The sequence below is a fragment of the Sycon ciliatum genome, chromosome 11 (genome assembly GCF_964019385.1).
Source record: "Sycon ciliatum chromosome 11, ocSycCili1.1, whole genome shotgun sequence".
Taxonomy (NCBI): Eukaryota; Metazoa; Porifera; class Calcarea; order Leucosolenida; family Sycettidae; genus Sycon; species Sycon ciliatum.
This window is the reverse complement of record NC_088653.1, coordinates 1872203-1883827: the sequence shown is the minus strand read 5'-3', so window position 1 is coordinate 1883827 and position 11625 is coordinate 1872203. Positions and strand designations below refer to the sequence as shown.

General features: G+C 44.3%; 1 protein-coding gene across 1 annotated transcript; it reads left to right on the top strand.

Annotated features, from left to right (window-relative positions):
* Positions 1-5860: 5860 nt before the first annotated feature.
* Positions 5861-10267, top strand: LOC135827627 (beta-2-glycoprotein 1-like). Its single transcript, XM_065340093.1, has 5 exons — positions 5861-5909; positions 5997-6164; positions 7941-8108; positions 9927-10094; positions 10209-10267. Exons 1-5 carry the CDS (start codon positions 5861-5863, stop codon positions 10265-10267), a joined length of 612 nt encoding a protein of 203 aa, XP_065196165.1.
* Positions 10268-11625: the final 1358 nt, after the last annotated feature.

Sequence of the window (11625 nt, the reverse complement as noted above, 5' to 3'; positions counted from 1 at the left end):
CAACACTAGCGGGGGGAGTACAAGCTCTTAGGCTCATGAACTACAATGTAACTTCGAGGTTGATGAATAGTCATTGTCAGGGATATTACACCATCACCACATTCATTCAGCTCCTCCGTCTCGACGTTTCCATAATCATCAATCTCATCATTGCCGTCCGGGTCACCTCCGTCAATCTCGTCATCCAATTCATCGCCGAGTTCCTTGTCGATTCTCTTCATACCTTCGTTCTTAGACCGTTCTTCAGTTGACTCCGCCTTTTGAATCATTCCCTGAACAATACGTCCAGTCTCTCCCTCAGAATCTGCGAAAGTCACTTTAGTTCCACAATTTCCAGTGTACACTGTATCCTGCCTAAAAGCTTATTTTCGTGTCGCTCTCATTCTGTGCACAGCTGTAAACTGTGCTGTACCTTCTGTTGGTAACGGCACTGCTGATAGCACCATGATCCGGTGGGGAAGCAATGTTTCCTTTTCATGCAATGAAGGCTTTTTGCTAGTGGGTGATGCCACATCAACTTGCACAGTTCATGGTAATCTCACTTCATTACCGCAATGTGAAGGTAAGTGCTGCTGCTAACCCTAGTATAAGGCTGGCAACTGAAATCCGCCCCTGCAGCAGTGTGCTTGTATTGCAATTCCCAATTATGTGTACATGTTGTATTTCACACTGCCAAACACAGACTGCTACATGCATAATCGGTTGTGCACTCGAGTATGAAAACTAGGGGTCGGATTTCAGGTGCCAACACTACGGATAGTTCATTAGAATGGTAGCAGGTCACTCCGCATCCTGGTGCACAATAAATCTTTCAGAATCATGGTCTTTCTTATCAAACATACACAATAACACAAAATGAACAATGTTTGAAAGTCTGGTTATACCTGCAGTGCTGCTACATGCTTATTTTTGCCCACGCCAAACTGGCTTACACTGACGAAACCGCACACCCTTTCAGTGCTGATGACGAGATATAAAAAAATATAAAAAAGTAAATTATCGTGGCCGTTCCCGAAGGGAACTCACGACGGCCGTTAATACCCGGTTAACCCTAGCGGCAGATGCAGCGCCTAATGGTGGGGGTGAGTGGATAAGTCTCACAACCACTGGCACAAGTGCTGAGAAGCACCCCATTAGCTGCGTCCATGTACCCCTTGTGCCTGGCCACAAGTTCCCAGTTGACTGTGGGTGGCAGCACGGCTTGAAAAACCGCTCCCAGGCAGGACTTGAACCAGGTAGGACGAAATATCTCGCTCTGTAAATGTGTAAAGTGTACCTGAACGGCGGATGATGAGATATCTCGCTCTGTAAATGTGTAAAGTGTACCTGAACGGCGGATGACGAGATATCTCGCTCCACTGTCCACGCTATAGTATGAAGTGCAGACATCACTGTACAAACTGTCGTAACTTTTGTCAACAGCGGCCGATTTCCAAACACGATACACCGTTGGAAAGGTATTGAGCTCAGCTTTCCAGTGATATGATTATAAAGTCCTTTGCGACAAAATTAGATGTGAGTGAGTGGTGACGAATATAATTGGAAAAAATCAAAAATATTCTTTCTGGCATTCACTTCAAACCTTTTGCTCACGACTTGCTTTTTTAGGGGTTTCCATATGCTACAGAGCATGCATGTTGGACATGAAAGAAAGCGCTAGGATCTCAGCTTTGCAGCGCAGTTTGAATCGTGGAGTTTAGTTTAGTTTGAACGAGATGGCGAACAAAAATGTATTATGAAGTTTTTTTAGCGATTATGATACACGTAAAGGCATCTTCTAGAGCATATAGAAGTGACCCTCGAATGCCTATGAAGCTGAGAACTACCAAGGACTCTTCGCTTGGCTCAGGCCTTTCCAACAAGCCGTAGATCATGGAAATCCATAAATGTAATCAAAAATGGCGGAAGATTTTGCTCTGCGACTTGCATGCAGGGTTCAAAATGAAAGTAAGTGCGCTGAAAGCTTAGCCAACAAGGGGAAACTAGGGCCAGCAGTGAAAGCTTATTTTCGAGTTGCTCTCATTCTGTGTACAGCTGTAAACTGCGCTGTATCTTCTGTTGGTAACGGCACTGCTGATAACACCATGATCCGGTGGGGAAGCAATGTTTCCTTTTCATGCAATGAGGGCTTTTTGCTAAAGGGTGATGCCACATCAACTTGCACAGTTCATGGGAATCTCACTTCATTACCGCACTGTGAAGGTAAGTGCTGCTGCTAACACTAGTATGGGGCTGGCAACTGAAATCCTCCCCTGGAGGAATGTGCTTGTATTGCAATTCCCAATTATGTGTACATGTTGTATTTCACACTGCCAGACACAGACTGCTACATGTAGTATCCCTGCCCGACCAATACGGAAGTAGTACGGAACTAATACGGAGCTTTGCCTGATGTATATTTAGTGTATCTCCGTATGTAAGCGTAGGGCGTCTGCTGCATTAAAGCGGCTGGGCATTTCTGTTTTGAGGAAAATTAGATTAGATAGCAACGAAAGCTAACTCGAAGAAGAAGAAATCAGCCTCTAGGGGAGCACCGGAGAGAAAGTTATTTATTTGCCGCTTCTTCTTTCACTAATAATTATATCTCAGGTGTGTACCTGAAAGAAATAGAATAAAAGATAATTCTTGTTGATTACACCGCGCCTACCACTCGGCTACCCATTGCACTACATGCATAATCGGTTGTGCACTCGAGTATGAAAACTAGGGGTCGGATTTCAGGTGCCAACACTACGGATAGTTCATTAGAATGGTAGCAGGTCACTCCACATCCTGGTGCACAATAAATCTTTCAGAATCATGGTCTTTCTTATCAAACATACACAATACCACAAAATGAACAATATTTGAAGGTCTGATTATACCTGCAGTGCTGCTACATGCTTATTTTTGCCCACGCCAAACTGGCTTACACTGACGAAACCGCACACCCTTTCAGTGCTGATGACGAGTTATAAAAATATATAAAAAAGTAAATTATCGTGGCCGTTCCCGAAGGGAACTCACGACGGCCGTTAATACCCGGTTAACCCTAGCGGCAGATGCAGCGCCTAACGGTGGGGGTGAGTGGATAAGTCTCACAACCACTGGCACAAGGGGCTGAGAACGACCCCATTAGCTGCGTCCATGTACCCCTTGTGCCTGGCCACAAGTTCCCAGTTGACTGTGGGTGGCAGCACGGCTTGAAAAACCGCTCCCAGGCAGGACTTGAAGCAGGTAGGACGAAATATCTCGCTCTGTAAATGTGTAAAGTGTACCTGAACAGCGGATGATGAGATATCTCGCTCTGTAAATGTGTAAAGTGTACCTGAACGGCGGATGACGAGATATCTCGCTCCACTGTCCACGCTATAGTATGAAGTGCAGACATCACTGTACAAACTGTCGTAACTTTTGTCAACAGCGGCCGATTTCCAAACACGATACACCGTTGGAAAGGTATTGAGCTCAGCTTTCCAGTGATATGATTATAAAGTCCTTTGCGACAAAATTAGATGTGAGTGAGTGGTGACGAATATAATTGGAAAAAATCAAAAATATTCTTTCTGGCATTCACTTCAATCCTTTTGCTCACGACTTGCTTTTTTAGGGGTTTCCATATGCTACAGAGCATGCATGTTGGACATGAAAGAAAGCGCTAGGATCTCAGCTTTGCAGCGCAGTTTGAATCGTGGAGTTTAGTTTAGTTTGAACGAGATGGCGAACAAAAATGTATTATGAAGTTTTTTTAGCGATTACGATACACGTAAAGGCATCTTCTAGAGCATATAGAAGTGACCCTCGAATGCCTATGAAGCTGAGAACTACCAAGGACTCTTCGCTTGGCTCAGGCCTTTCCAACAAGCCGTAGATCATGGAAATCCATAAATGTAATCAAAAATGGCGGAAGATTTTGCTTTGCGACTTGCATGCAGGGTTCAAAATGAAAGTAAGTGCGCTGAAAGCTTAGCCAACAAGGGGAAACTAGGGCCAGCAGTGAAAGCTTATTTTCGAGTTGCTCTCATTCTGTGTACAGCTGTAAACTGCGCTGTACCTTCTGTTGGTAACGGCACTGCTGATAACACCAAGATCCGGTGGGGAAGCAATGTTTCCTTTTCATGCAATGAGGGCTTTTTGCTAAAGGGTGATGCCACATCAACTTGCACAGTTCATGGGAATCTCACTTCATTACCGCACTGTGAAGGTAAGTGCTGCTGCTAACACTAGTATGGGGCTGGCAACTGAAATCCTCCCCTGGAGGAATGTGCTTGTATTGCAATTCCCAATTATGTGTACATGTTGTATTTCACACTGCCAGACACAGACTGCTACATGTAGTATCCCTGCCCGACCAATACGGAAGTAGTACGGAACTAATACGGAGCTTTGCCTGATGTATATTTAGTGTATCTCCGTATGTAAGCGTAGGGCGTCTGCTGCATTAAAGCGGCTGGGCATTTCTGTTTTGAGGAAAATTAGATTAGATAGCAACGAAAGCTAACTCGAAGAAGAAGAAATCAGCCTCTAGGGGAGCACCGGAGAGAAAGTTATTTATTTGCCGCTTCTTCTTTCACTAATAATTATATCTCAGGTGTGTACCTGAAAGAAATAGAATAAAAGATAATTCTTGTTGATTACACCGCGCCTACCACTCGGCTACCCATTACACTACATGCATAATCGGTTGTGCACTCGAGTATGAAAACTAGAGGTGGGATTTCAGGTGCCAACACTACGGATAGTTCATTAGAATGGTAGCAGGTCACTCCGCATCCTGGTGCACAATAAATCTTTCAGAATCATGGTCTTTCTTATCAAACATACACAATAACACAAAATGAACAATGTTTGAAAGTCTGATTATACCTGCAGTGCTGCTACATGCTTATTTTTGCCCACGCCAAACTGGCTTACACTGACGAAACCGCACACCCTTTCAGTGCTGATGACGAGATATAAAAATATATAAAAAAGTAAATTATCGTGGCCGTTCCCGAAGGGAACTCACGACGGCCGTTAATACCCGGTTAACCCTAGCGGCAGATGCAGCGCCTAACGGTGGGGGTGAGTGGATAAGTCTCACAACCACTGGCACAAGGGGTCGAGAACGAATCCATTAGCTGCGTCCATGTACCCCTTGTGCCTGGCCACAAGTTCCCAGGTGACTGTGGGTGGCAGCACGGCTTGAAAAACCGCTCCCAGGCAGGACTTGAACCAGGTAGGACGAAATATCTCGCTCTGTAAATGTGTAAAGTGTACCTGAACGGCGGATGACGATATATCTCGCTGTGTAAATGAGTAAAGTGTACCTGAACAGCGGATGACGAGATATCTCGCTCCACTGTCCACGCTATAGTATGAAGTGCAGACATCACTGTACAAACTGTCGTAACTTTTGTCAACAGCGGCCGATTTCCAAACACGATACACCGTTGGAAAGGTATTGAGCTCAGCTTTCCAGTGATATGATTATAAAGTCCTTTGCGACAAAATTAGATGTGAGTGAGTGGTGACGAATATAATTGGAAAAAATCAAAAATATTCTTTCTGGCATTCACTTCAAACCTTTTGCTCACGACTTGCTTTTTTAGGGGTTTCCATATGCTACAGAGCATGCATGTTGGACATGAAAGAAAGCGCTAGGATCTCAGCTTTGCAGCGCAGTTTGAATCGTGGAGTTTAGTTTAGTTTGAACGAGATGGCGAACAAAAATGTATTATGAAGTTTTTTTAGCGATTATGATACACGTAAAGGCATCTTCTAGAGCATATAGAAGTGACCCTCGAATGCCTATGAAGCTGAGAACTAACAAGGACTCTTCGCTTGGCTCAGGCCTTTCCAACAAGCCGTAGATCATGGAAATCCATAAATGTAATCAAAAATGGTGGAAGATTTTGCTCTGCGACTTGCATGCAGGGTTCAAAATGAAAGTAAGTGCGCTGAAAGCTTAGCCAACAAGGGGAAACTAGGGCCAGCAGTGAAAGCTTATTTTCGTGTTGCTCTCATTCTGTGTACAGCTGTAAACTGCGCTGTACCTTCTGTTGGTAACGGCACTGCTGATGACACCATGATCCGGTGGGGAAGCAATGTTTCCTTTTCATGCAATGAGGGCTTTTTGCTAAAGGGTGATGCCACATCAACTTGCACAGTTCATGGGAATCTCACTTCATTACCGCACTGTGAAGGTAAGTGCTGCTGCTAACACTAGTATGGGGCTGGCAACTGAAATCCTCCCCTAGGCCCTGGAGGAATTTGCTTGTATTGCAATTCCCAATTATGTGTACATGTTGTATTTCACACTGCCAGACACAGACTGCTACATGTAGTATCCCTGCCCGACCAATACGGAAGTAGTACGGAACTAATACGGAGCTTTGCCTGATGTATATTATTTTAGTGTATCTCCGTATGTAAGCGTAGGGCGTCTGCTGCATTAAAGCGGCTGGGCATTTCTGTTTGGAGGAAAATTAGATTAGATAGCAACGAAAGCTAACTCGAAGAAGAAGAAATCAGCCTCTAGGGGAGCACCGGAGAGAAAGTTATTTATTTGCCGCTTCTCCTTTCACTAATAATTATATCTCAGGTGAGTACCTGAAAGAAATAGAATAAAAGATAATTCTTGTTGATTACACCGCGCCTACCACTCGGCTACCCATTACATTACATGCATAATCGGTTGTGCACTCGAGTATGAAAACTAGGGGTCGGATTTCAGGTGCCAACACTAGAGGTATAGTTCATTAGAATGGTAGCAGGTCACTCCGCATCCTGGTGCACAATAAATCTTTCAGAATCATGGTCTTTCTTATCAAACATACACAATAACACAAAATGAACAATGTTTGAAAGTCTGATTATACCTGCAGTGCTGCTACATGCTTATTTTTGCCCACGCCAAACTGGCTTACACTGACGAAACCGCACACCCTTTCAGTGCTGATGACGAGATATAAAAATATATAAAAAAGTAAATTATCGTGGCCGTTCCCGAAGGGAACTCACGACGGCCGTTAATACCCGGTTTACCCTAGCGGCAGATGCAGCGCCTAACGGTGGGGGTGAGTGGATAAGTCTCACAACCACTGGCACAAGTGCCGAGAACGACCCCATTAGCTGCGTCCATGTACTCCTTGTGCCTGGCCACAAGTTCCCAGTTGACTGTGGGTGGCAGCACGGCTTGAAAAACCGCTCCCAGGCAGGACTTGAACCAGGTAGGACGAAATATCTCGCTGTGTAAATGTGTAAAGTGTACCTGAACGGCGGATGACGAGATATCTCGCTCCACTGTCCACGCTATAGTATGAAGTGCAGACATCACTGTACAAACTGTCGTAACTTTTGTCAACAGCGGCCGATTTCCAAACACGAGACACCGTTGGAAAGGTATTGAGCTCAGCTTTCCAGTGATATGATTATAAAGTCCTTTGCGACAAAAGTAGATGTGAGTGAGTGGTGACGAATATAATTGGAAAGAATCAAAAATATTCTTTCTGGCATTCACTTCAAACCTTTTGCTCACGACTTGCTTTTTTAGGGGTTTCCATATGCTACAGAGCATGCATGTTGGACATCAAAGAAAGCGCTAGGATCTCAGCTTTGCAGCGCAGTTTGAATCGTGGAGTTTAGTTTAGTTTGAACGAGATGGCGAACAAAAAATGTATTATGAAGTTTTTTTAGCGATTATGATACACGTAAAGGCATCTTCTAGAGCATATAGAAGTGACCCTCGAATGCCTATGAAGCTGAGATCTACCAAGGACTCTTCGCTTGGCTCAGGCCTTTCCAACAAGCCGTAGATCATGGAAATCCATAAATGTAATCAAAAATGGTGGAAGATTTTGCTCTGCGACTTGCATGCAGGGTTCAAAATGAAAGTAAGTGCGCTGAAAGCTTAGCCAACAAGGGGAAACTAGGGCCGGCAGTGAAAGCTTATTTTCGTGTTGCTCTCATTCTGTGTACAGCTGTAAACTGCGCTGTACCTTCTGTTGGTAACGGCACTGCTGATAACACCATGATCCGGTGGGGAAGCAATGTTTCCTTTTCATGCAATGAGGGCTTTTTGCTAAAGGGTGATGCCACATCAACTTGCACAGTTCATGGGAATCTCACTTCATTACCGCACTGTGAAGGTAAGTGCTGCTGCTAACACTAGTATGGGGCTGGCAACTGAAATCCTCCCCTGGAGGAATTTGCTTGTATTGCAATTCCCAATTATGTGTACATGTTGTATTTCACACTGCCAGACACAGACTGCTACATGTAGTATCCCTGCCCGACCAATACGGAAGTAGTACGGAACTAATACGGAGCTTTGCCTGATGTATATTATTTTAGTGTATCTCCGTATGTAAGCGTAGGGCGTCTGCTGCATTAAAGCGGCTGGGCATTTCTGTTTGGAGGAAAATTAGATTAGATAGCAACGAAAGCTAACTCGAAGAAGAAGAAATCAGCCTCTAGGGGAGCACCGGAGAGAAAGTTATTTATTTGCCGCTTCTTCTTTCACTAATAATTATATCTCAGGTGAGTACCTGAAAGAAATAGAATAAAAGATAATTCTTGTTGATTACACCGCGCCTACCACTCGGCTACCCATTACATTACATGCATAATCGGTTGTGCACTCGAGTATGAAAACTAGGGGTCGGATTTCAGGTGCCAACACTAGAGGTATAGTTCATTAGAATGGTAGCAGGTCACTCCGCATCCTGGTGCACAATAAATCTTTCAGAATCATGGTCTTTCTTATCAAACATACAAAATAACACAAAATGGACAATGTTTGAAAGTCTGATTATACCTGCAGTGCTGCTACATGCTTATTTTTGCCCACGCCAAACTGGCTTACACTGACGAAACCGCACACCCTTTCAGTGCTGATGACGAGATATAAAAATATATAAAAAAGTAAATTATCGTGGCCGTTCCCGAAGGGAACTCACGACGGCCGTTAATACCCGGTTAACCCTAGCGGCAGATGCAGCGCCTAACGGTGGGGGTGAGTGGATCAGTCTCACAACCACTGGCACAAGTGCCGAGAACGACCCCATTAGCTGCGTCCATGTACCCCTTGTGCCTGGCCACATGTTCCCAGTTGACTGTGGGTGGCAGCACGGCTTGAAAAACCGCTCCCAGGCAGGACTTGAACCAGGTAGGACGAAATATCTCGCTCTGTATATGTGTAAAGTGTACCTGAACGGCGGATGACGATATATCTCGCTCTGTAAATGTGTAAAGTGTACCTGAACAGCGGATGATGAGATATCTCGCTCCACTGTCCACGCTATAGTATGAAGTGCAGACATCACTGTACAAACTGTCGTAACTTTTGTCAACAGCGGCCGATTTCCAAACACGATACACCGTTGGAAAGGTATTGGGCTCAGCTTTCCAGTGATATGATTATAAAGTCCTTTGCGACAAAATTAGATGTGAGTGAGTGGTGACGAATAAAATTGGAAAAAATCAAAAATATTCTTTCTGGCATTCACTTCAAACCTTTTGCTCACGACTTGCTTTTTTAGGGGTTTCCATATGCTACAGAGCATGCATGTTGGACATGAAAGAAAGCGCTAGGATCTCAGCTTTGCAGCGCAGTTTGAATCGTGGAGTTTAGTTTAGTTTGAACGAGATGGCGAACAAAAATGTATTATGAAGTTTTTTTAGCGATTATGATACACGTAAAGGCATCTTCTAGAGCATATAGAAGTGACCCTCGAATGCCTATGAAGCTGAGAACTACCAAGGACTCTTCGCTTGCCTCAGGCCTTTCCAACAAGCCGTAGATCATGGAAATCCATAAATGTAATCAAAAATGGTGGAAGATTTTGCTCTGCGACTTGCATGCAGGGTTCAAAATGAAAGTAAGTGCGCTGAAAGCTTAGCCAACAAGGGGAAACTAGGGCCAGCAGTGAAAGCTTATTTTCGTGTTGCTCTCATTCTGTGTACAGCTGTAAACTGCGCTGTACCTTCTGTTGGTAACGGCACTGCTGATAACACCATGATCCGGTGGGGAAGCAATGTTTCCTTTTCATGCAATGAGGGCTTTTTGCTAAAGGGTGATGCCACATCAACTTGCACAGTTCATGGGAATCTCACTTCATTACCGCACTGTGAAGGTAAGTGCTGCTGCTAACACTAGTATGGGGCTGGCAACTGAAATCCTCCCCTGGAGGAATTTGCTTGTATTTCAATTCCCAATTATGTGTACATGTTGTATTTCACACTGCCAGACACAGACTGCTACATGAAGTATCCCTGCCCGACCAATACGGAAGTAGTACGGAACTAATATGGAGCTTTGCCTGATGTATATTTAGTGTATCTCCGTATGTAAGCGTAGGGCGTCTGCTGCATTAAAGCGGCTGCGCATTTCTGTTTTGAGGAAGATTAGATTAGATAGCAACGAAAGCTAACTAGAAGAAGAAGAAATCAGCCTCGAGGTGAGCACCTGAGAGAAAGTTATTTAATTGCCGCTTCTTCTTTCACTAGTAATTATATCTCAGGTGTGTACCTGTAAAGAAATAGAATAAAGGATAATTCTTGTTGATTACACCGCGCCTACCACCCGGCTACCCATTACACTACATGCATAATCGGTTGTGCACTCGAGTATGAAAACTAGGGGTCGGATTTCAGGTGCCAACACTACGGATAGGTCATTAGAATGGTGGCAGGTCACTCCGCATCCTGGTGCACAATAAATCTTTCAGAATCATGGTCTTTCTTATCAAACATACACAATAACACAAATAGAACAATGTTTGAAAGTCTGATTATACCTGCAGTGCTGCTACATGCTTATTTTTGCCCACGCCAAACTGGCTTACACTGACGAAACCGCACACCCTTTCAGTGCTGATGACGAGATATAAAAATATATAAAAAAGTAAATTATCGTGGCCGTTCCCGAAGGGAACTCACGACGGCCGTTAATACCCGGTTAACCCTAGCGGCAGATGCAGCGCCTAACGGTGGGGGTGAGTGGATAAGTCTCACAACCACTGGCACAAGTGCCGAGAACGACCCCATTAGCTGCGTCCATGTACCCCTTGTGCCTGGCCACAAGTTCCCAGATGACTGTGGGTGGCAGCACGGCTTGAAAAACCGCTCCCAGGCAGGACTTGAACCAGGTAGGACGAAATATCTCGCTCTGTAAATGTGTAAAGTGTACCTGAACAGCGGATGATGAGATATCTCGCTCCACTGTCCACGCTATAGCATGAAGTGCAGACATCACTGTACAAACTGTCGTAACTTTTGTCAACAGCGGCCGATTTCCAAACACGATACACCGTAGGAAAGGTATTGAGCTCAGCTTTCCAGTGATATCATTATAAAGTCCTTTGCGACAAAATTAGATGTGAGTGAGTGGTGACGAATATAATTGGAAAGAATCAAAAATATTCTTTCTGGCATTCACTTCAAACCTTTTGCTCACGACTTGCTTTTCATCTTTACAGCGCAGTTTGAATCGTGGAGTTTAGTTTAGTTTGAACGAGATGGCGAACAAAAAATGTATTATGAAGTTTTTTTAGCGTTTATGATACACGTAAAGGCATCTTCTAGAGCATATAGAAGTGACCCTGGAATGCCTATGAAGCTGAGAACTACCAAGGACTCTTCGCTTGGCTCAGGCCTTTCCAACAA